The sequence below is a fragment of the Cnephaeus nilssonii genome (assembly GCF_951640355.1).
Source record: "Cnephaeus nilssonii genome assembly, contig: SCAFFOLD_141, whole genome shotgun sequence".
NCBI lineage: Eukaryota > Metazoa > Chordata > Mammalia > Chiroptera > Vespertilionidae > Cnephaeus > Cnephaeus nilssonii.
In genome coordinates this window covers 1-26,681 of record NW_027645566.1, presented here as the reverse complement: position 1 = coordinate 26,681, position 26,681 = coordinate 1, and the positions used below count along the sequence as shown (strand labels likewise).

Genomic DNA, 26,681 nt, shown 5'->3' with positions numbered 1-26,681 from the left:
CGCTGGATTACTAGGGGCTTCAACCCCTCAGACCTTCAACCTCAATTAGGTTGCCCAGAGCCAGAAAGGGACAGTGACTCACATTGACCTGTACCAGCAAAGCTCCCTGGAGGCCCAGGATAGACATACCAAGGAACCAGATTCAACAACATCAGAGCAAAATCCAGTGAGCTCCACAAATAGCAGACCCCAAAGTTTTTGAATGTGAGTGTGTGGTTTTGATTTTTGGTGTGTGTGTGTGTGTGTGTGTATGTGTAGACTATATTTTTTGTATTGTTTTTTTTCTTTCTTCTCTTTTTTCTTGCATATCTCTAATTTCTTTCCTTTGATTCTATTCTACTTTTATCTATTCTTATTAATTTTTCTTATTTTTATTTTTTCTCAAAGTAAGAATTTGAGAGTTTTTCTGTTTTACTTTTCCTATCTATATCTTAACATACCCATTATCACTATATTTTAGATTCATTATTATTATTTATTTTGTTTCCTTTTCTTTTTTCTTCCTATATTAGTTCTTTTAGCTTCCTCCTTGCTTTCATATAGCTATTTTTTTTGTCATCTTCTTTCTCCCTTTTTCTTTTCCCCTCTAAGTCTTTGATAGTGTTTTTTAGTTTTTTTTGTTTTTGTTTGTTTTTTGCTTTCTTTTCTTTTTTCTTCTTAGTTTTCCTGTTGTTGTTATTGCACTGAGTAGCTTGATTTATGTGGTATTTTTGGTTTGGTCCTGTTGTGTCTTATTCTGTTCTGTCAGCACCTGTATAACAGCTGGCATGATGATGTTGGGGTTGAACCTTACTGGCAGCAAGTCAGAGGGGAAATCCCTCCCACGGACAAGACAACAACAATCAAGTGCCAATTACAACAGGAGAACCCAAATAACGCAGACAGGGGCATTCCTAGAGCATCCAGCTTAGGTGAACAAAGAGACTGCACCACTGGACCTCTTAAGACACTTTCTACATAAGGCCATCCCACAAAGACTGGCAGGTATAACAGTTCTATTTAATACATAGAAGCAAATACAAATAGACAGCTAAAATGGGGAGACAAAGAAACAACCCCCCAAATGAAAGAAAAGGAATCTCCAGAAAAAGAACTAAATGAAATGGAAGTAAGCAACCTACCAGACATAGAGTTCAAAGTAATGGTTATAAAGGTGCTTAAGAAGCTTAGTGCAAATTACAAGGAACTCAGTGGGAGCTATAGAAGCATGAAAAATGAAATAGAAAGCATTAACCAGAACCAGACAGAAATGAATAACCTATCTGACATCAAGAACACACTGGAAGGAATTAAAAGTAGACTGGATGAAGCAGAGGATCAATCAGCAATCTGGAAGACAAGGTAGAAATAAATACCCAATTAAAGCAAAAAATAGAAAAAGAATTAAAGAGCAGGAAAATAACTTAAGGGAGCTCTGGGAAAACATGGAATGCAACAACATCCGCATTATAGGAATACCAGAAGGGGAAGAAGGTGAGCAAGGAACAGAAAACCTGTTTAAAGAAATAATAACAGAAAACTTCCCCAACCCGATGAAGGAAAATGTCACACAACAGGAGGCACAGAGAGTCCCAATCAAGATGAACCCAAAGAGATCCACACCTAGACACTTCATAATTAAAATGGCAAACATTAAAGCAAAGAATCTTAAAGGCAGCAAGAAAAAGGCAGAAAATTACCTACAAAGGAGTTACCATTAGAATGTCAGCTGACTTCTCAATAGTAGACACTTTAGGCCACAAGGGAGTGGCATGAAGTATTCAAAGTAATGAAAAGCAAGGGCCTAAATCCAAGACTACTGTAACCACCAAGGCTATCATTTAAAATTGAAGGTGAAATAAAAAGCTTTCCAGGCATAAAAAGGTTAAAGGAGTACATTAACACCAAACCAGCAATGCAAGAAATGTTAAAGGGACTGCTTTAAGAAGAAAAGGAGAGAGGATCACAGGCACAAAGAAAATAAAAATGGCAATAAATAAATACCTATCAATAATAACCTTAAATGTAAATAGATTGATTACTAGTAAATGCACCAGTCAAAAGACATAGGGTGAATGAATGGAAAAGAAAACATGACCCATATATATGCTGTCTACAAGAGACCCACCTCAGAACAAAAGATACACACAGAGAGTGAAGGGATGGAAAAATATATTCCATGCAAATGGAAAGGAAAAAAAAAGCTGGGGTAGCAAATACTCATATCAGACAAAATAGACTTCAAAACAAAGGCCATAACAAAAGACAAAGAAGGCCACTTCATAATACTAAAGGGAATGATTCAACAAGAAAATATAACCCTTGTAAACATATATGTACCCAATATAGGAGCACCCAAGTACATAAAAAAATAATTCTTGATGGACTTTAAGGGAGAGATTAACAACAATACAGTAATAGTAGGGGATTTTAACACCTCTCTGACATCACTGGATAGATCTTTTAGACAAAAAATCAACAAGGAAACAGAGGCCTTAAAGGATACACTAGTTCAGATGGATCTAACTGATATTTAAAGAACATTTTACCCCATACCAACAGAATATACATTCTTCTCAAGCACACATGGAACATTCTCAAAGATAGACCACATGTTAGGGCACAAAACAAGTTTATACAAATTCCAGAAGATTGATATAATACCAAGCATCTTCTCGGATCACAATGGCATGAAGGTAAAAATCAACTACAATGAAAAAACTAAAAAAACACTCAAATACTTTGAGGCTGAACAGCATGTTATTAAATAATAAGTGGGTTACCAATGAGATCAAGCAAGACATTAAAAACTTCCTGGAAACAAGTGAAAATGAACACACAACCACTCAAAACCTATGGAACAATGAGAAAGCAGTCCTGAGAGGGAAGTTCATAGGATTACAGGCCTACCTCAAGAAACAAGAAAAAGCACTGATAAACTATTAAACCCTACAACTAAATGAATTAGAAAGAAAACAACGAGAAAAGCCCAGAGGAAGTAGAAGGAAGGGAATAATAAACAACAGAGCAGAAATAAATGACATAGAGACTTAAAAAACAGTATGAAAGATCAATAAATCCAAGAGCTGGTTCTCTGAAAAGATAAACAAGATTGATGAACCCCCAGCCAGACTCATCAAGAAACAAAGAGAGAGGTCCTACATAAATACAATCAGAAATGAAAGAGGCAATATAACAACGGACCCACTGGAGACTGAGCCCACATCCCGGGCATGTGCCCTGACTAGGAATCGAACCGTAACCTCCTGGTTATAGGTTGACACTCAACTATTGAGCTACGCTGGCCAGGCATAAAACACTCTTTATCTGAAAGCCAGAAGCCATTATAGTGTGTTAATACAGGAGAAATGGAAAGTTTCAGGTCAAATTAAGTTGTTTGGGTCAGTGATTAGGAAACTTTTGGTATAGTTTTGGAGCTCAGGAGGAAAATATGGACTGAGGATATAGATGAGATCTCCCAGGAAGAATAAACAGAATGAAAATGAGGACTGAATAAAGAATTTTTGGAAATAATTATATTTAGGGAGGATACAGAAGAATAGAAGCGACTGAAAGGATGTCAAAAACGATGATTATGGAGTTCGGGGGTTATCTGGTGCTATCTGCTGCTACAACTTCCATGTTTGATCCTTTGCAATGTCAGGCTTTGACAACTTAAACAAGGATTTCTACTAGAGAAGTTACAGCATCAGTAACCAATCACAGCAGTCCTATGATTATGGAGGAAGTGGAGGCTATGACTATTCTCAGCAAAGCCGATTTGTCCCTCCAGACAAACATGCAGCCACAACAGCCATACAGGGGCAGGTTTTCCAGCCAACTCAGCCTTGTACTCCACTACACCTCAGCCATTCAATGGAAACAACTTGGAGAATGAGCCACCTTTATTAGAAGAATTAGGTATCAATTTTGACCACATCTGGCAAAAAATATTAACAGTATTACATCCATTAAAAGTAAGGTAGCTCAGCTGATTAGAGCAGTGGTCGGCAAACTGCGGCTCGCGAGCCACATGCGGCTCTTTGGCCCCTTGAGTGTGGCTCTTCCACAAAATGCCACGTGCGGGGGCGCACGTACAGTGCGATTGAAACTTCGTGGCCCATGCGCAGAAGCCGGTTTTCGGCTCTCAAAAGAAATTTCAATCGTTGTACTGTTGATATTTGGCTCTGTTGACTAATGAGTTTGCAGACCACTGGGTTAGAGCATCATCCAATACCCAAAGGTTGCAGATTAATCCCTGGTCAGGGAATATACAAGAATCAACCAGTAAATGCATAAATAAGTGGAACAACAGCCCTGGCCAGTTTGGCTCAGTGGATAGAGAGAGCATCAGTCTGTGGACTAAGGTCCTGGGTTCAATGCTGGTCAGGGGCACATGCCCGTTCTGCGGGCTCGATCCCCAGTGGGGACGTGCAGGAGGCAGCTGATCAATGATTCTCTTTCATCATTGATGTTTTTATCTCTCTCTCCCTCTCCCTTCCTCTCTGAAATCAATAAAAATGTTTAAAAAATAAATAACTAGAACAACAAACTGATGTTTCTCTGTCTCTCTGTCTCTCTCTCTCTCTCTCTCTCATCAATTTTTTAAAAAAAGTAGGCAATAGCAACATCATAAATGAAACTGATCTGGTAGGACCCATGGTTTTTGCCTTGCCTTTGGAATCACACTGTTACTGGCTGGCAAAATCCGATATGGCTATGTATATGGAATCAATGTAATTGGATGTCTAGGAATGTTTTGTTTATTAAACTTAATGAGTATGACAGGTGTTTCATTTGGTTGTGTGGCAAGTGTCCTTGGATATTGTCTTCTTTCCATGATTCCACTTTCCAACTTTGCAGTGATATTTTCTTTGCAAGAATGGTAGGAATCATTCCTGCTTGTTGGAATTATTGGTGTCATTTTTCTGCTTCCAAAATTTTAATTTCTGTATTAGCCAAGGAAGGATAGCAACTTCTAGTAGCATATCCTTGTGCTTTGTTAAATGGAGTATGCCCTAATTTCCGTTTTTGAACTGAATTTATTTGGGATGTGGACATCATTAGGCCAAACATACAAAAAGGACTTCGAACTCTTAAATTGAATTAGCAAACTGCTACAGTGCAACTATCATGAAGATCTAATGTTTGACTATGAGAGCAATAGAAATAAACATGTATCTTTTGTTCATTTTTATAGACCTTTCTAATACTATATTAGATCTACCTGCAGTATGATTAGCTTTAAGTGTTTGTGCTTATACAAATAAGAAGTGCTATTCTTTCCTGTTCCTGCAGCCTTTGAAAAACAACTTTTTTCCTTAAACTATATTATGTTTTTTATAGTTTTTCATCAACTGTGCAAAACTAACCACAAAGCTGATAAATCTTTCCTAAAAACAACCGGTCATAGTAAAGAAGACACAGACTTATTGCAGAAATATCTTCCCAAGGAATTAGGAAAGAAAAAATCACCTGTACTTTCAAGTCAGATGTACTTCAAGCAAAAAAATGATCCCAATGTAGTTTGAGTTTGCACTTCAAAAATCTGACATTCCTTAAAATTATCTCACAGAATTTTTGCTAAAATTCAATGATGCAGAAAGAAGTTCACAGCCTGCCCTATTGTAGATGTGAAATGGGAACACCTGTTTAGATATTAGCATTAACTAAATCATAGTGACCTAGACTGGCCATATTAATGCTTATAGTTGGATCTCCATATTTCCCAGGAAAAAGAAAATCACTAACTTTTTTTGAAAAAATATTTAAAGTGTCACAGTTTCAGTATTGCAGTTATGAATGTAAAGTGCATTTGATACTTATTAATTAAAATTTCCCAATTTAAAAAAAGATGATCACAATGGTAAGTGGAAAACCAGGAACTGTAGTGCCTTAGAAGCCAAAGGAGGGTAGGTCAATAGTATCAAATGCTAGTCCTTATTATTGGAATACCCTTCATTCCACATACTTTCATAATCCAAATCCTACCCGTTCTTTAAGGCTTAGATCAAATGCAAACCCAAAACACTCTGATTCCCTTGCTTACATAAATAATAATAAATTCCCTCCTCTCAACTCCCATGCTATTTTTTCTGTACCTATCTTAAGATACTTACTACTTTATTTTTTAAGTATATTTTTATTGATTTCAGAGAGGAAGGAAGAGGAAAAGAGAAAGAAAAATCAGTGGAGAGAATCATTATTCAGCTGCCTCCTGCACTCCCCACGCTGGGGATCGAGCCTGCAACCCAGGCCAACCCAGGCATATGCCCTGATGGGGAATCGAACTGTGAACTCAACCACTAAGCCATGCTTTACTACTTTAAAACTCAAGTAAATATAAAGTGAAAGTTAAGTGTTTTATTTCAACCCCTTCTCCCTGCCAAAACTATCTCCAGGGGTATTAAGTACTTTACCAGTTTAGATAAACACTTTCTTAAAAAGCAAAAATAAGATCCCAATATTCACCTTTTTCTGCTTGTTACACTTAACATAACCATTAAATAAATTATTTTCCCACTCCATTAATGAGGAAATTGAGGCACAGGAGACAAACTAAATTGCCCTAAGTCACAGACCAAGTGGTGGAGCCAGATTTGAACCCAAACAATCTGGCTTCAGAGCCTGTATAACAACTGTTACTTCCCACACATGTATTCTTAATGTATTTGCAATATTTAAGTTATATACTTCAATACCTTATTTACTTTGAACTTTTGTTGTGCCTCTATTGCCATATCTTCATTGAATCCTTGCATTAACTTTTCCCGAGAAAAACAGGGCAAATCTTGACAAAGCTTCACAAGCACAAAGTCTCTTAAGTTCACATAGCTTTCGGATGGATCTTCCGCTAAAGAAATAAAGCAAAATAACATTTCCTTTACCCGACATAATGTCTTTATTATTTACAATCTCAATATATATGCTAGTCTAGAAGAAAGGCAAATTTTCTTAAAACTATTATACATATACAAAAGTTACAATATGAAAGGATTATTCATTATAAATCAAATAATAATACTATTATTTTTGCCTAATAAAATTATAGGTGCAATCCTTTTGCAAAGACATATTTATTTGTGAAATTAGAGCTATCTTCAAATTTAAACTTAAAAAAATATTTTAATTGACTGGTGTGTTACCATATGCATCTTAGTTTTATTTTCAATTAAAGTAGCTGTATAAACAAGAGATTAAGGTTTGGATAATCAATTCCAAATGCAAACATTTTCTGATATCTAAGGGTTCCAAAGCTCAACTTCCTTACTTTAATCCAATAACCTTTATAGTTTGCAATAGTTCTTTCACTTCATTAAAAAATTCTTCTTTTATAAAAGCAAATCATTTTTTAGAGAGTAAAATGAGACTATGATATCGATCCTTTCTTAACTGCATCTGAGTAGCATAAATCTTCCTTTATGTTTGTCTATGTTATCTACATTAGACTAAGTAGTAGATAAGGAAAACATCAAAACATGATGGGTAAAAAGAATACTGCACAATCAGAGAACATGAGCTTGAGGACTATTCTGTCATTCACAGATGTAGGACCATGAGCAAGTCACCTTAATTCTCTAAGTCTTCATTTTCTGATCAGTAGAGGCTTAGAAACAAAGAATGTTAAAATCTGAGCTAATTCATGGATCACAAGACTTAATATTGTTACAGTATCAATAATACTCTACAAATTATTCAATGCAATCCCTATCAAAATCCCAGCTGGCCTTTTTGTTTCAGAAATTAATAAATTCATTCTAAAATTCATATGGATATGCAAAGAACACAGAAGAGAGAATACAAAATTGAAAAAGAACAAAAGTTAGAGGACTCACATTTCTTAATTTCACAACTTACTACAAAGCTACAGTAATCAAGCACAAGGATATATAGATCAAGGAATTGAATTGAGAATTAAAAATAAACCCATATATTTGTGGTCCATTTTTGAGAAGACAGACAATTCAATGAGGGAAAGAACAGTCTTTTAACAAATGATACTCAGACAAAGGGATTGCCAGAAACCAAAGAATGAAGTTGGACCCCCTTTCCTCACACCACACAAAAATGAACTCAATATGGATTATAGACCTAAATGTAAGAGATAAAGCTATAAAACTCTTAGATGAAAAAAGGAGTAAATCTTCATGACTTTTGGTTAGGCAATGGTTTCTTAGATAACAGAACCAAAACACAAGCAATGAAAAAATAGATATACTGGGCTATATAAATATTTAAAACTCTTGTGCTTCAAATTATACCATTAAGAAAATGAAGAAACAACCCCACAAGGGTAAAAAATATTTGCAAATCATATATATAAGAGACCTATATTTAGACTTCTTAAAAAATGTTTATAATTCAATAAAAAAGACAACCCAATTTTAAAAATGGGCAAAGGAAGTATACACATTTCTCAAGGAGATATACAAATGGACAATAAGCACATGAAAAGATGCTTAACATCACTAGCCACAAAGAAATCAAAATCAAAGGAAATACCATTTCATGTCCACTAGAATGACTAGAATAAAAAAGTAGCAAATACTGATGATGGTGTGGAAAAATTGCAACCCCCATACACTCCTTGTGGAAATGTAAAATGGTACAGCCACTGTGGAAATAGTGTGATTGTTCCTCAAAAGATGAAACATAGTAACCATACTCTCCATAATTTCTGGTCCTAGGTATGTACCCAAGGGATATAAAAAGATTTCCATTGTCAAATGGAACTCTCTTCATAATTCTGGAAGAAGCAAATCATTGATTCTATTTATAAAGTTACACAAATGAGAAGTATTCAAATGTGTGATATATCTTAAGATACTGATATTGTCAAAATGAAGATGGCTCAAGATATAAAGAATCATCTTCTAGTATTTTACTTTAAAATTAAGTACTAAAAAGGAAGAAAGGTGGCAATTACACCACAAACACCTATGTATCCTATAACACAGGCCATCGATGGTAAGTTTTAATTATCACTCTATCTGGCTCTATGTCAAGTAAGCAAAAGGCCATCTCAATATAAAGAATATCCTGAATTGCAAAAGGAGATCCAAAGCCTGCAAAAATCCACAAAGTTAAGAAAAAACACACACAAAATAATGAAGAAACAGGCAATTAAAATGACTTAGAGGAGAAAATTCCACTTTTTAAAAGGACTGGGTATAGAATCTAGAACTATCTTAATGAGAACAGCTGATAAGGCATTTTTAGTATTTTATAATGCTGAGAAATGGTAACACTGAAAATAAAGGCTGATACCCCAGTTTTCAAATTCAGAAGTCCTTTAGCATGTTTAGCCTATTCTCTTAACAGACTTCAGTTTGCAATGAATAAAGGCTACCATTATTGATGACCCTTCACTGAAATTTAAGAAATAAAATTCTTTATCTGCTAATTGGTGCTAAGTATCAAGGACTTCATTGGTTGGAACAGACAGAAGAAAGTGGTTAAGAGGCTTCACAGAAACAACCCCTGCTGACACATTACCCACTAGAGAAGACAAAGACTACTTATGTGAACTCCAGATTAAAATCACCACAAAAAAAGTCCCTTCATGTAGCACCAAGTCCAAGCTCTATAAGTAAACAGAAGCTAAACAATTTTCAGCTTAGCTAAAAAGAAGTGTTATCATTTGTATTATGTTTCTATATTTTACAAGTCACTAAGTTAGTGAAGGTGAAACAAAAATAACTTTTGATATTAATTAACTTTAGTAATGACTGCTTTATCTCCCAAACTTCTAAACCATTTCACAGTAGTAAAGTCATGTGAAAACATAATTCAACTCTATAAACATAGAACTCCCTTTTAAAAACATGCTTTCCCTCCAATTTATTAATCTACAGGATCAATTCAAAATCTGTTTTGGGGTAACTTTAATTTTATTTAGCCTGGGCAAGCAAAACCACTATATTACATTAAAAAGGAAGACACTAATAATCTGCCTACTAGCCTATTTATATATTCTAGTCCCACATCCAGTGTATTTTTTTGATGTCATTAAACAAATTGACAAAATTCCAAAATAGCATTTTTGTTTATATTTTTGTGCATGTTAAGTGTTATAGTTTTAAAAACAAAGATGTATTAAAACTCTTACAGAATTAATAACATTTAATACCTAATTTGGATGTGAATATCTGGCACAGTAATTTTCTTGGCGGGAGGGTGACTTTCAGTTCAATCAGCAACTTTATGAGTAACAAATTTGAAACAGTGTTACTCAAGAATGAAATAATAACAATATAAATGTTCCTTGGGCCACTTGGTTCTTTGGTAGTTCACATTTACATACTATCTATCATCTGTAACTCTAGCTAATGATGACTTTTTCATTAAAGAGTCTCTTTTCCTCTTTTCTTATTCATAATATTATTTCTATGGCTAATTTATACTGAAAGATGTTTTCAAAACAATTAGGCCTACATTACACCTTATAAACTACTGTTGTGAAGACATGCATTTTAGGAATATAAAACACACTCTTTAAGATATGTGTATTCTATTCAGGAACTACTTATTTGGCTTTTTTTCCCCTCAGTAAGTTTTAGAATATTCTGCTCCTACATGAAAATTTGAGCATGGTCTCTGAGCAATGCAACTGTTTGCTAAATAAAATGAACAAATAAGTTATACCATATTTACAACATATTCATTCCTAACCAAGATTTCCCAATATATATTCAATTCAGTATCTTCAATTTGTTCAATTAATAAGCACTTCATATGTAGAGATGTATTCCAATACCACAAAAGCATATGATTTAAGCCATCTTTAGACAGTGCCAAAAAGACCCAAGGACAATGCTGTTTAAAATAGAATACTTATCTCTGCCCCCAAAAATGATCAATCTGCAAGTTTTTTTCTAGAAAGTCTCTTTCAGTACAAATCAAAACTTACATACCTGTAATATCAAGAACAGAAGGAGATGCAATGTAATATCTATGAACTGTTTCAAGAAGTCGAGCACCATGGCCTTGACCTTGAAATGGAGTCAATATCAGCATCTGACTACAGTAAAGAAATGATTTTAAAGTTAAAATATCACATGACCAGTTTAAAAATTGCAAATAACTAGAGTATTATGAACATTTTAAAATCTGCATGACTTTTTTTTTCAATCAACTGTCAAAAAATCCAAAAATTATTAAGATATTCCAAATTGGCTTAATCTTCCTCACTGTTTCCAAGGGAACAATGAAATAAATCAGTACACAGCCAATGAATAATGGTGATTTTTAAAAAACAAATCAACACTATTATAACAAGTATTGGAAACTTCAGCAGTTCCTTCTTCTGAAATAAAAGGCAGGGCACGTGTTATACTGCCAATTACCTTACACGTGGCCGGGTTTTGTCTGGGTACACATAGTAATTATAGACTGTCATGTAGCCTACGGTCGCAAAGAGCGTAGCTCCATCCTTATTATACTTCTCAAATCTGCAGATAAAACAGAAAGCCAAGCAGGTCAATTACAGTCACGCTCCCATGCAGTGTCCATTTTCTTTTCCATTCTCTGACTGAATTTTCAGTGTCAGCAAGCTACTCTGTGAGGGCCCAATGGGTACACCTGCTATGTTCTGAATGTACAATTCACTTAATTGGTGTGCAGCAACTTGGATAAATCAGACCTCTTTACATCACTTCAGTGCACTTGCCTATTATAAAGATGAATAGGTGGCAAGTAAAAGAAAACATAGGCAAAGCTCATTTTACTGTTTAAGCCTACATTCAGGGCCCTAACGGACAACAGCATTTAATTCAGCTCTATTCTCAAAGTCTCCCAAGGCATAATGAAGGAAAACTCAAGCCTCATAAACAATAGTTTTTCTTTCCTGGGAAAAATATCATTATACTGTCCCAATAATTGGGTCGCCACAATTAAAATGCTAGCTTTGTGGAGGTAATAAGGTCTACTGTTGCTTTAGAACTGTACTTACACTAGAAAGTAGTGCCATCTTTCATCATCCACGTCAATAAAGCTAGCAGTTTCAATAAACCACATCAAAAAGGTCTGAAGCCTTTCATGATATTCTCGAAAGCCTCTACATGTCATGTCAGCCTAGGGAAAAAGCCAGGAAAAGTCAGGTGAAACTCATCACAGAGGTACGTGAAAATGTGGAGAACACAAAACAATCCTGTGGGAAAATGTTTAGAAGTTTCAGATTAAGATGTGTGCACAGACACACACAAAATATATCTTTGTTTTCAATGCTGACAAAACTTTGTTTCCTGAAGTCAGAATAAATCACTGAAAATAACAACAAAACAGCACATGGGTTCCTTTTACCCAAGAAATATTTAGACTTATTTTTACCTTGTATATCTGAAAGGTAAAGTTCTCCCCTGTTGGACTTAGAACCGAGTATGTATGGAGTAAGGTTCCAAATGGCTTGAAATCAACTTCTTTTTCCAGTAAAGAAAGAAAATCATTTGTGTTTGTGCAAAATCCAGGTGGAATGATTTGTCTAATTTTGCCCTCGACATCATCTGCCTAAGGAATGGAGGTGAAAGGACATAAGAATACATTAATAACAAATTTTACTTTTAGTTAAATATGCTTAATTTTTTTGAAATGGACAAAACCTACAAAAATCACAAAACTTTAAGTTCATAAACTAAAAAGTAAACATGTAGTGAACTGGGAAAGGATGAGTTTCATGTACATTAGATACTGTCACACAAATCTGAGATTAAAGCATAACATAAAAATAAAAAAGAGGAGGCAAGTAGCTTGAAATCAAGTGCAAGAATGAGAGCTACTGAAATTTCTAATATCATTTAGAAAATGCTTACTATATCCCTTCAGGACAGTTTGAACTGGCCAAAACAAAGGCTGCTTATTATTTAATGTGTGTGAAGGAGACCATATTATCCAAGACATGAAAAGATCACCAGCAGTAGTGAAGTGAGGCTAGGGTATGACCAAAGTAACAACCTCACAATGAACAAATAGGTCATAACTCCTCATAACCAAACTCAAAATTAAGATAATTTTTAAATTATACCCTCTTAGGAAATACATAAATTATATGAACAGATATATTATCCACTCATCCCTATAATGTGACATAATTCTTATGGATTTAGATTTGTGACAGTAAAAAAGAGACAAGTCTGGACAACAAAATTAAATTCAGAGATTAAAATTACCCTTGTTAAACAACCTCAATGAATGTTAAAACTATCAGCTGAGCAGACTTCATAATCCTTTTCAAACCCCCAAAAGACCACTTGATTGAATACATTTACTACTTCTCTTTAACCATGAATATTTGATGAAGTCTTACAATAAAGTATTACTGCTTCTCACCAGGCAATAAAACTTAATGAATTGGTCTCAACTTAACAAAACCTTATCCTTCAATACAGTCCCTAAAAGCCTGACATTACATTCAACAAAATGAGCTTGCATACTATTCAAACTTTTTTTCTGAACAATGAGGCCAGGTTTTTACTTAATGGAGTTTGCCGTGAGTTCAGCTGTAATGTTTGTATTGTATCTATTTCCACAAGGACTGACACAAGAACACTTTGTGTTAACTTACTAAGCAGCTCTTTCATACCGTTTACATGCATGATGGGTATTAGTTCTAAACCAAGACCCTTGCTACTTAGCATTCAAAACAGGGAAATTAAGATGCTTAGGACAAAATACACTACAAAAGGCTAATACAACATGCTACTAATTCCTGTCCTTTCAACCATCTTTTAACTAAGTAGAAGCAATGCACCTGCAGATGAATAGCACTTTATTATCATTCAGTTACATTTTAGGATACAGAACCAAGGATGGAGTTTATCACAAACAAGTTCTATTTTCAGTGCTTTGGTACCACCAACATTTATATATATCTTATTTATAGCTATAAAAAAGAGAGCTATTATTTAAAATATAGCTGTTCAACATTTTGCCCAACAGCTTATTTCTAATATGTACACTAGTCCTTGCAATCCATTTACATTCAAGATCAAATAAACTGCATTTGGTAGGATTATTTTTATTTAAAAAGTACTGTTTGATAAATATTTCTCCTTGAAACTGCTATCTAATGTGAAGAAACCATCTTAAGCATATTTTATATAATCTGTACAATTTCACTAATTACAAGAGGAAATTGTAATAAAAAGGGATAGTTTTAATAGGTCTGTTGTGTGGCAATCAAAATCCAGAGTACTGATGGGTAAAGTAGTGTAATTTTAGTTCAAGTTTAAAAAAAGAAACACTACTTAAAGATGTTTATAATCTACCAGTTTAAAAGAAAACACTTCAAGGCATTTATAATGTATATAATTTTAACTTTTTAAAAACATTCCCTATGTTCTTTCTTTTCAACAAGGCATTGGCAAAAGCATGATCAAATGAGTTCACATATCTTGCATCAAGTAGTAGTTCTGGTGGAAGGCAGAACAACACAAAAGTTTGAACACAACAAAGCTGAAAGAGTGTTAATGTTTAACTTTCAAAAGATAGCTATTTATTGTACTAAATATTTTCAAATAATTATTTTGCTCTGGGCAAGTTTACACATTACTTTAAGAATTTTCACAGGGGAATAAAAGGCTAAGTTTAAAAACAAGAAATCTAGCCCTAACCGGTTTGGCTCAGTGGATAGAGTGTCGGCCTGCGGACTGAAAGGTCACAGGTTCGATTCTGGTCAAGGGCATGTACCTTGGTTGCAGGCACATCACCAGTAGGAGGTGTGCAGGAGGCAGCTGATCGATGATGTTTCTCTCTCATCGATGTTTCTAACTCTCTATCCCTCTCCCTTACTCTCTGTAAAAAATCAATAAAATATATTTTTTTTAAAAATAAAATAAAAAAATAAAAACAAGAAATTTATTATAACAGGTTAGAGAAAATTTACAGGGTAGGACAAAAGTAGGTTTACAGTTGTATGGAAAATAATTCAATAATTAATAAATAACAACACAAGAATAAACTCTATTTCTGGCACTCACAACTGTAAATCTACTTTGGTCCCACCCTGTGTATCTGATATGTTACATAAAATATATAACATAAAACCAAATAGCTTTTCAAATCTAGAATTCAGAACTTTGCATTACTAAAAGAAAACTGTTTACATTTCTCTATTAAATGGATTGTGCCTTAGGAAAAAAACATTCTATAAACATCATGTTTTTGAGATCTGTATTCCTCTTTTTCCAAAGGAATAAATATATTTTAGATCAGTTAAATATTCATTTCTCATAATGGATTAATGACCAGATAATAAAATCATTCAAGATCAAATAAACTAGAGAAAAACTCTAACCATTTTTAATTGAATGTCGAATTAAAGATTAACTGAAACCTTTAGTTCCAAGGATTGTGGCTAAAGGTTTAGATTCCATTTCTGAAGATCGCTGAAAAATTCCCTATCTTGAAGAACATTATTCTAAACTTCAATTAAAATTATACAAAAACATAGTTAATGAAAGGATAACAAATTAAGCTGAAAAGATCAAGAATTCAGAATAAAACCTAGTACATTTAATTAATAAAATCATGCCTTACAAATGTTTTCCTAACATTTGGCAGCATTTTTTAAAAAGGAAAAGTATAAAACTAACTATTCTATTTAGGTCTTATATTATGTGAATCATGATGAAATGTTTTAGATTTATACTCTCTCATTATGGTCATTTCAACTTCTGACTTCTATATTTTGTTACATATGTTCCCATGAAGCAATTTTTGCTTTTCCTCATCACTGCTTAAAGCAATGTGCCTGAGAATAACTGGTAGTCTGCTATAATAGAAATATGTTTACACTTACATTTGTGTTTATATACATTTGAAAACCAAATTACATTAAGTCCTCACTTAATGTCATTGATAAGTTCCATGATTTTAAGAGAAACGATGTATAATGAAACCAATTTTACCACAGGATAATTGATGAGTTTATACATGAGTTAAATTCCTACAGCATATGATCAATGTTATACTAGTAATGACTCTGAATGAAACAAAATTATTCAAGGACCTGCTATACCTCGTCAGTGTCTTAACCTAACAGCACCATTTGTCTAAATTTGTCTATGGAGAGTTATTTGTGAAACAGCAATTTTAAAGGCATGTTAAGTAGGTGGTACCTGCTGTCCTTTATTTGGCTAAGGTGGCAGAGTTAATATCTACACTATATAAGAGAAATATGCAAATTGCCCATACCTCTGCGACAACCACCAGCCAATCAGGAGTATGCAAATTAACCCAACAAAGATGGCGGGTTAATTTGCATACACAGGCGCAGAGCGAAGACTGAAGGCTCCGGCCCGAGCGAAGACTGAAGACTGGAGACGACTGAAGACTGAAGAGGCTTGGCTTCTCCGCTATGGCTGGAGCGGAGAAGCCTAGCCTTGAGGCTTGGCTTCTCTGCTGCGGCCAGAGTGGAGAAGCCAAGCCTCGCTGCAGCCAGAGCGAAGGCCTGGGTCCTGGGTGCTGGAGGAAAACTGGTGCCAGCAGCCAGGGGAAGGATGGCCTATTGGACGAATCTTTGTGCAACAGGCCTCTAGTTAATTATAATTCTAAGAATACCTAAGATATGCTATAAAATCAAGTGAAGAAAATTCCATATTTACTTAATTTGCTCAATTTTAAATTCTCGGGGAGGGAGAGGAGGGGTAATGAGAAGAGATAAACCAAAGAACTTATATATTTACTAGAGACCCAGTGCACAAAATTGGTGCACAGATAGGGTCCCTAAGCCTGGCCGGTGATCAGGGCCGATTGGGGCCTTCCAGCTGCCAGCCAGGGCCTTCCTTCGTTCCGCGCCACCCTCTGATAGCGCACATCATAGTGAGTGATCGAACTCCCGGTCGAACTCCTGAGGGGACACTTTGCATATCAGCCTTTTATATATATACTAGAAGCCCAATGCAGGAAGATTCGTGCTAGAATGGGCTTTCCTTTCCCTGGCTGCCTGCACTGCCTTCCCACTCCGGCCCAGCCCCTTTCCGCTCAGGCCCCGGAGCCACCTCTTTCCACTCCGGCCCCGCCTTCCCACACTGCCCTAAGGCCCTGAGAGACCAGCGGTGGGGCAGAACGCCTGCGTCGTCACCATGGCAACGATGCAAGCGTCCCGCCCCCGTCGCTTGGTGCCTGTGTATGCAAATTAACTGCCACCTTTGTGAATCACTCCTGATTGGCTGGTGGCATAGCAGAGGTACAGACAATTTACATGTTTGTCTATTATTAGGTAAGATAGATAAATAGAAGATATGTACAGCCCATGGATACAGACAATAGTGTGTTAAAGGCCGGGTGGGGAGGCTGGGCAGAGGGAGATATATGGGGATGGGGGGGATGGGCCATCTGTAATACTGTCAATAATTTTAAAAATGTTAAAAAAATAAAAACTTGGAATCTAAACATTTTTTAAAATTCTCTTACAATATTTAAGTTGTAAAAATTTAATTACTGTTAGAGAAATTAACTGTAAACTTTTCCACCACTGGAAAAACAATGGTTGTATTGTTTGTTTATATTACATTAGTGTTTTGCTACATGAACTCACCAACAAAATTCCAAAATAAAAACCTCAATATATGATTTTAAATCTAAACATATAATTTTTAAAATTTTCTATAATCAATAAAAATAAAATTTAAAAATATTATTGATATTTTATACTCCATAAAAAGCATTACTCATAAAGAGCACTCAAAATTATTTTTAAAAAGAGTATAGTGAAATATTATTAGTCTAATAAAGATTATTTTTTCATTTCCTCAAGATTAGCTTTTTGTAAATGTGCAGGATTTTTCTGTAAGAGGCTAAAGAATCCAGAAAAAAATCTCGAAATCTGCTCTTACCTACTCACAAATTCAATCCATATATGGGAGACAACATAAGTAGATTACTGAAATTCACAGATAATGCCTTATCCATGTATTAAAACTTTCTCTACCAAACCTTTCTCAGAAATGCTAACAATAGCAGTATTGAACAATCCTAGTTATACACCCTTTCACTTAAAAGCAATGAAATTACCTCAAGAGAGAGCAGGCGGTATTAATAAAAGCAAAGGTCAGGGATAACCATAAAATGAACAAACTATCAGTGTCTGAATAATCAAGTTTACTGTACTGTACAATTCAGAATAATTATGGCTGCCTTTAAAGATGAAGGCTAGTGGAGATATTTTATAGGCATCTTAATTGTCACTAAAAAAATTTAGGTGCAACTGGAAAACTCCATATGGAAAAGAAAAAGTAGTAATGTAATGGCAAAATTCTAGTAAGCAAACTTATAAGCAGATCTGCTGTGGTTTCTGACCATCTAAAATGGTATACTTTTCATATACAAAAATGCTACATAGTATAGTCTGCAAAATCACATATGTAATAGTCTCAAACCTAACACACCTAAAACAAAAATCTTGATTTCCCCCCTAAATCTTTTCCAATCTTTCCTATTTCATTTAATAGTACCACTATTTTTTTAAGCAGTGGGGTCTTCCTTATTCCTCTTTCCAAAATATATCCTCCTCAATAAAACAACTGAATGCAGTAACACTACAATGTTCTGGTCTCCTTCCTTTCAGTCTTTCAGAACACACTACAGTGTGTTCTTTGCATAACACCAGAATCATTTAAAAAGTAAAAACCATATCATAGGACCCCACCTACTTAAATCCTTTAAAGCCTATCAACTATTCTTACCCCACGTGATCTAGTTTTGCCAAGCACTTCCATCATTTACTATCCTCTCTTCCATCACCACGGTGATTAATGATGGTGATCTTCCTGGACTACAAAAATGCCAAGTGTTCTTATTTCAGGGCCTTTGCATATGTTGGTCCTTTTGCTAACTAAGCACTTCCATTACATGGCTGGCTCTTCTTCATTTAAAACCCAGCAAAATGTTTCTTCATAACACTATCTAAATTTCATTTGTTTATTTACTACTAGAGGCCCAGTGCACAAAATTTGTGCATGGAAGGGGTCCCTAGGCCTGGCCCGAGATCAGGGGCTATTGGGGCCATCTCGCCCAGACCCTGGAGGCCTGCTGCTGGTCAGGGGCTGCCGGAAAGGGGGGAGAGATAGGGGGAGGGGCCATGGGAGGTTTGCTGGCCGAGGGGAGGAACCAGGAGATGTTTGCCAGCCATGGGAGGTTGGCTGTGGGAGTGCACTGACCACCAGGGGGCAGCTCCTGCGTTGAGCGTCTGCCCCCTGGTGGTCAGTGCACGTCATAGCGACTGGTCAACCAGTCGTTCCGGTTGTTCAGTTGTAACAGTCACTTAGGCTTTTATATATATAGATTTGTTTACTGACTGTTCCTCTTGCCTAGAATATAAGCTCCATGAGAGCAGCAACTTTGATTTGTTTGCCACTATATCCCCGGCATCAAGAAAACAGAAGGCACTATGGAATGAACATTCTTGCTGCAAACTGAGATAGAAGAGGCAAGCCCATTCCCTAACATCCACTACCTATCCTCTATTTATTTATTTATTTATTTATTTATTTATTTATTTATTATTGATTTCAGAGAGGAAGGGAGAGGGAGAGAGAGAGATACAAATATCAATGATGAGAGAGAATCATTGATTGGCTGCTTCCTGCACCCCCTACTGGGGATCAAGCCTGCAACCAGGGCATCTACCCTTAACCGGAATCAAACCCAGGACCCTTCAGTTTGCAGGCCGACACTCTATCCACTGAACCAAACCAGCTAGGGCTACCCATTCTCTTTTCATAAGGGGGAACAAGTGTTTGCTTGAACATATAATTTAAATAAATGATCTTCAATCATGAAGCAAATAATCCTACAAAAAGACATTATAAAAGATTGATTCCTTACTTGCAACACAGTACTTCTAAATGGGAAAACCTGGCTTTCAAGAATGGAACAATTAGAAGTCAATGCAAATACATAGCTATTTTCACTGCACATAGTATTTGAAAGATTTGTCAATAATCACATCAATAGTTCCTTTGGAAGAAATCAATTCTCAACACTATCAGCTGGAACTTAAAAACCCACCAAAATCCTCAAACAACCAGTGAATTTTGTACAACACAAGAGAAAATACCACCTGCATTTTTAATTAGAGTATCTAGCTGGGCTTGAGAATTTAACAATCTAATAAGAAACAGTTGACTATGGAAAACTACATTTTAATAAGTCTGTGTTAAATACTACTTTAGCTAAGATTAAATCTTTTCAAACATCAAATCACCATGACTACAGCATAATTCAGAAATACTTTTAAATCTGCAAAATTTAAAAAAATTCCAAGGGATATAAACCACTGAATAAAACAAATACTGTATTAAATAAAGTTATATATTATTTATCTGACAAGCTTAGTCATCTTGAACAGAGGCTGGGAAGTGGGAACCAAAAAAAAGTAAGTGCTCAAACTATTTCTGACACTAACGTTGAATAATGGATATAAGAGATTATTTTAGACCTCTTTTATTCTATAGCCAAGTCATGTTACAGTTCCATTAAGCTTACCAATATGGTATTTTCACCCATAAGGGGACTATCTGCAAGAGAGAAGCACCTTACAACAGCAGGAAATTGAGATTTTATAGCATAAAAGTATGGGAGTTGGGGGAAAATAAAGTATACATTGTAAAAACAGAAATAAAACTGATAAGCACAAGAGCCTGGGCCCATTTAGAGCTGGTCATAAGTAGTCCTAACATTTTTAAATATAGGATATTACTATACGTTATGCCTATTGCCATTATCTCCTGGTACAACTTTTAAAAATATATTTTTATTGATTTCAGGTAGGAAGGGAGAGGGAGAGAGAGATATAAACATCAGTGATGAGCGAGAATCATTGATCGGCTGTCTCCTGTGCACGCCCCCATACTGGGGATCGAGCCCGCAACCTGAGCATGTGCTCTGACTAGGAATCGAACTGTGATCTCCTGGTTCATGGGTTGATGCTCAACCACTGAGCCACGTAAGCTGGGCTCTCCTAGAACAATCTTGATTATTTACTAGTTGTGTGACCTTGGTAAGTAATAGTAAAAGACCATATCAACCAGTCCAAATAATGAAAGGAGGTTCTAAAAAAAATATATAGGGGTATGAGCTTGGCAAAAGATTTAAGTCAGAAGTTTAAAGTCAGTTTAAAGCCTTGGAAAAGTTGACTTCATTGTTAACGCTTTAAGAACTGCTATTTCTAGCCCTAACCGGTTTGGCTCAGTGGATAGAGTGTCGGCCTGTGGACTGAAAGGTCCCAGGTTCGATTCCGGTCAAGGGCATGTACCTTGGTTGAGGGCACATCCCCAGTAGGAGGTGTGCAGGAGGCAACTGATTGATGTTTCTCTCTCATCGATGTTTCTAACTTTCTATCCCTCTCCCTTCCTCTCTGTAAAAAAATCAATAAAAAATATATTAAAAAAACAAAGAACTGCTATTTCTACAAAAGAAAGTATGACATTCAGTATGTACTAATACATAAGATCTTCATTTTCCACATTATAATTTTCTGCCTAGTTGTATGTAGCAGTATTATCAATACTATGACTGATTTTATCTGATAAAACTTGCTGGCTTCAAAGGTCCAAACAATAAGAGCCTTTATTACAAAATGAAATTTCCAAGTTTCCATTTGTGACTCAGTGACAAAAATGTCATTTTTTAAAAATCAACTCTGAAGTAATTCTTTATTCTTTATTATTTTTATTAGTTTCAGAGAGGAAAGGAGAGGGAGAGAGAGATAGAAACATCAATGATGAGAATCATGGATCGGCTGCCTCCTGCACACCCCCTACTGGGGATTGAGCCCACAACCCAGGTATGGGCCCTTGACCGGAATCGAACCCAGGACCCTTAGGCCTGCAGGCTAAACTGGCTAGGGCTCTGTGAAGTAATTCTTGATGAAAGTTTTAATGAAAGTTTTAATGCCTTTAAATAGGAATGCCCAGAACCCAAACAAGTCTAAAACATAATTTTCTTAAATCCCTTCAAAGATTCATGTCCATCCCCAAAAATGCAAAATACACCACCCCCACAGGCCAACATCCCAAAAAGCTTCAACCATTCTAGCATTAACTCAAGTCCAAAATATCATCATCTAAGTTATCTAAATCAGGTATGAGTCAGACTCTGGCTATGACAGACATACCATGGAACAAAATTCCTTTCCACTTGAAACTAGAAAACAAGTTATCACTTCTAAAATACAACGGTAAGACAGGCATAGGACAAAAGTTATAGATTCTCCCATTTCAAAGGGAGAAAGTGGTAGGAAGACGGAAGTCACTGGGCCAACCAATCTCAAAATCCAGCAAATCAAATTCCATTATATTTCAAGGCCTGGGAATACTGTGATCTGTGGCTTTACCCTTTGGGCTTGAAACTCCACTCTCAAGAGTCATTCTTCCTTTTCTTTTTTATTTTTAATTTTGAAAAAAATGTTTTTATTGACTTTTTAGAGAAAGAGAAAGGGAAAGGGAAAGATCAATCAGCTGCCTCCTGCATGCACCAGGGATCAAACTGAAACCTGGGCATGTGCCCTGACCGGGAACTGAACCAGCAACCTTTCGGTGCACAGGATGATGCTCAACCAACTGAACCACACCAGCCAGGACTATTCTTCCTTTTCTTGAAGGCTATTTGCAGCTGTTTCCTGCTTATTGAATTTTGAAAGTTCATCAGCCTTCCTTCATCTGGTCAGTCCAAACTGGCAGTGTTTCTGCTGATAAAATATTCTCAAAACTCTTGTGAGTCACCTGTGTATGCCACAAGGGTTCTCATTGTTAGATACGTAAGACGGTCCTCCATAGATCTTCCCTGATCTCTCTATTCAATCTCTATTCCTGGCTTTTGCTGAAACTACTGAGGAAATCCATGAGCCACATGCAAAAGGTTATCTAGACACCCTCCTGGCTTTCCCTTCATAGCCACAGTTTCCTGACAATGAATTTCCTAATTTTAGTGTCTGCTGCAAACTGGATAGGTTGAGAATCTTCCAAATCATCAAGTCCTGAATCTTTTTTGCTCTAACAAGTTACCACAAACGTAGAGGCTTAAAATAACAGAAACTTATTTTCTCATGGTCTAGCAGCAAAGTCTAAAATCCAGTATCACTGAGCTGAAATCAAGGTGTCAACAGGACCACACTCCCTCCAGAGGCTCTAGAGAAATTTTCCTCACCTCTTCCAATTTCTGATGGCTACCTGCATTCCTTGACTTGTGGCCACATCACTCTGCCTCTGTATTCATCCTGCCTTTGGGGGGGGGGGGGGGGTGTCATAATTTAGCCTGCCACAGAAGCATACTCTTCAATTACTCTCTGCCTTTACCCTCTTTGGGTCAATTTGTTTCAAATAGTTTTTTATAATGTAATTAGCTTCATTACCCATGTTCATATTAGCAAAGTTTGTGGGATTAGAAATGCAGCATGAGAAATGTAAATAGGCAGATTCTACATGAAGTAGAAAATTTAGTTATTTCCCTCCATCTTATTTAACTGCTGGGAAAAGAAGTAATTTTCATGTGCATAATTAAAAAAAACAAAAGTTGGTAAATAAAATACTACTTTGATCATAAAAATGAAGGTTTTTATGGAGAAGGTCCATTCAAGAAACATATCAGAATAAGGGTCAAAATTGCAAGGTTAATGAGATAACAGGCAAACATCTCCATAACTTAAGATTGAATATGTGGTTTCAGAGCTACTAAGTAACAGATTTTCTCCTCCCTCAAATCTTTAAATTTTAAAACCTGTTTTATAGTCAAATGAAAAATAGAGTCCAAAATAAATTTATTTCTCTTCTTACCTCTACACAGTCAAAGTTCTCATTGACTTTCGATGCATATTCAACACGGAACATTGTTGACAGGCTACCCGCAATATAGTACAACAAGATCTTCAGACCCTTGTAACCAAAAGCAGTTTCGCTAAAAGGGGGAAAAACAGCAGTTAACTAAGATCTCAAAATGAATCTTTGCAAAGTCATTATAAAGTATTAACCCTATATAAACAAGTTTAGGTCTACTGGTAGTTTTTTTTTGTGTGTGTGTGTGTGTGCTTTATTTATTTCATCTTTATTGTTCAGATTATTACAGTTGTTCCTCTTTTTTTTCCCCCCATAGCTCCCCTCCACACGGTTCCCACCCCACCCCACCTCATACCCTTACCCCCCCCACTGTCCTCATCCATAGGTGTACAATTTTTGTCCAATCTCTTCCCGCACCCCCCAGACTCCTTCCCCCCCCCCCCCAGGATTGTCAGTCCACACCCTTTCTATGCCCCGGATTCTATTATATTCACCAGTTTATTCTGTTCATCAGATTTTTTATTCACTTGATTTTTAGATTCACTTGTTGATAAATATGTATTTGTTGTTCATAATTTTTATCTTTACCTTTTTATTCTTCTTCCTCTTCTTAAAGAATACCTTTCAGCATTTCATATAATACTGGTTTGGTGCTGATGAACTCCTTTAGCTTTTTCTTATCTGTGAAGGTCTTTATCTGACCTTCAATTCTGAATGATAGCTATGCTGGGTAGAGTAATCTTGGTTGTAGGTTCTTGCTATTCATCACTTTGAATATTTCTTGCCACTCTAGTCTGGCCTGCATAGTTTCTGTTGAGAAATCAGCTGACAGTTGTATGGGTGCTCCCTTGTAGGTAACTGTTTTTCTCTTGCTGCTTTTAATATTCTCTCTTTGTATTTTGCTCTTGGCATTTTAATTATGATGTGTCTTGGTGTGGTCCTCTTTGGATTCCTTTTGTTTGGGGTTCTGTGTGCTTCCTGGACTTGTAAGTCTATTTCTTTCACCAGGTGGGGGAAGTTTTCGGTCATTACGTCTTCAAATAGGTTTTCAGTACCTTGCTCTCTTCTTCTGGCACCCCCATAATTCGGATATTGGTACGCTTGAAGTTGTCCCAGAGGCTCCTTATACTATCTTCATATTTTTGGATTATCTTTTCTTTTTGCTTTTCTGGTTGGGTGTTTTTTGCTTCTTCATATTTCAAATTTTGACATGATTCTTGCAATCCTCTAGTTCCATGGTCGGCAAACTGTGGCTTGCAAGCCACATGCGGCTCTTTGGCCCCTTGAGTGTGGCTCTTCCACAAAATACCACGGCCTGGGCGAGTCTATTTTGAAGAAGTGGTGTTAGAAGAAACTTAAGTTTAAAAAATTTGGCTCTCAAAAGAAATTTCAATCGTTGTACTGTTGATATTTGGCTCTGTTGACTAATGAGTTTGCCGACCACTGCTCTAGTCTACTGTTGGATCTCTGTATATTATTTTTTATTTCAGTCAGTGTATGCTTAATTTCTAGTTGGTCCTTTTTCATATCCTCGAGGGTCTCACTAAATTTATCGGCCTTTTTTTAGAAAATTCTTGAAAAACCTTATAACCGTGGTTTTGAACTCTATATCCAGTCATTTGCTTTCCTCCATTTCTTTCATTTGTGACCTGTTTCTTTGTCTCCGCATTTTGGCTGCTTCCCTGAGTTGATAGAGTGGTTTTGTGTGCTAGGTGTCGTATAGGGCCCAGTGGCTCAGCCTCCCCAGTTACCTGAGGTGGACACTCTTGGTGCACCCCTTTGTGGGCTGTGTGCACAGTCTTGTTGTAGTTAAGCCTTGATTGTTGTTGGTATCACTGGGAGGAATTGACCTTCAGGCCAATTGGCTGTGAGGATCAGCTGTGTCTATGATGGGAGAACTTCTGTGCTGGAGACACCCTTATGAGGCAATACTTGCTTCAGTGGGGCTTTGGTGCTCACTGAGTCTGCTCCCTGAGTGTGTCCCTTATGGATCTGAGGAGTTGTAATCTGGATGGTCCTACTCTGACCCCTGGGTTCACTGGCTCTTGGATCTCCAAGGAGATGCTAATTTAGCCTCTGCCTGAGGCCACCCAGCAGGAGCTACAGAGAGATCTGCAGATTCCTCTTCTTTGTTTGGGGTTTGGAGGTGCCCAGATGAGGCCCAGCTGTGAAGCAATGCAAGCTGCTGTGGGGCCTTGGGCCTTCTTTTGGATGTTCTGGGTCTCTCTGACTCAGCTGCAGTTTGATAAGTTTAGAATTTAAGGTACCAGGCCATTCATATGCAAAAGCCTCTGCGCACAGCTTGGGTGGGGCGGAGTCTCAGGGCAGAGCAAACAGCAATGGCTTCCCGTCAGCCCTGCCCTAAGAGGCCCCTTGGTCTCAGTGTCCCACGGTAATTGCTGCAAGCACCTCTGAGAGAAAGCCGCCCTCGAGTTCCACCCACTTCCAGACAGTCCAGTTTCTCCCCATGAGTCTGGGTCCCTAGAGTCTTGCCCGGAACTGGAGTTCAGAGCAGTTGGGAGCTTGTGTCTCCCTCCAGCTTGAAAAAAGCCAGCCGCTTACTCAGTTGCCAGCCCTCTCCGTACGCGCATCGGGACCTCTGCCTTCCGCACCTCCTCTGAGTCTCAGTGTGCTTTTCTCTTTCCTTCTAGTTGTAGAATTTCCACTCAGCCAGTCTTCCTGTGGTTCTGGATGATGTCCGTTTTGTCTTTTAGTTGTAGTTTTGAAGTTGTTGTGCAAGGCGGCAAGTTCAGGTGTTTACCTATGTCACCATCTTGGTTTCTCCTCTATTGGTAGTTTTAAGATTTTAACTTTACTTCTTAAAAAACAGAAATATGTGTAATGAAACAGTGCCTCAGTTTTCCTCATTTATAAAATAAGCGAGAATAATAGCTCCAACCTCAGGGATACTGTTTGGGTTAAATACACAGTTAA

General features: G+C 36.6%; 1 protein-coding gene and 1 pseudogene across 2 annotated transcripts in view; one reads left to right on the top strand and one right to left on the bottom strand.

Moving 5' to 3' along the window:
* Positions 1 to 24,024, bottom strand: part of HAT1 (histone acetyltransferase 1) — a 33,975-nt gene extending 9,951 nt beyond the window's left edge. The window contains exons 1-6 of the mRNA XM_079800872.1: positions 23,748 to 24,024; positions 12,307 to 12,483; positions 11,930 to 12,051; positions 11,325 to 11,429; positions 10,893 to 10,999; positions 6,681 to 6,832 (exon numbers count right to left, since the gene is read on the bottom strand). Coding sequence (XP_079656998.1) covers positions 6,681 to 6,832; positions 10,893 to 10,999; positions 11,325 to 11,429; positions 11,930 to 12,051; positions 12,307 to 12,483; positions 23,748 to 23,801 — 717 coding nt within the window. The 5' untranslated portion in view covers positions 23,802 to 24,024. The remainder of the gene's footprint in view (positions 1 to 6,680; positions 6,833 to 10,892; positions 11,000 to 11,324; positions 11,430 to 11,929; positions 12,052 to 12,306; positions 12,484 to 23,747) is intronic.
* Positions 1,425 to 5,084, top strand: LOC307096571 (protein YIPF5-like; annotated as a pseudogene). Its single transcript has 2 exons — positions 1,425 to 1,473; positions 4,598 to 5,084. The product of its transcript is annotated as a protein YIPF5-like (transcript).
* Positions 24,025 to 26,681: the final 2,657 nt, after the last annotated feature.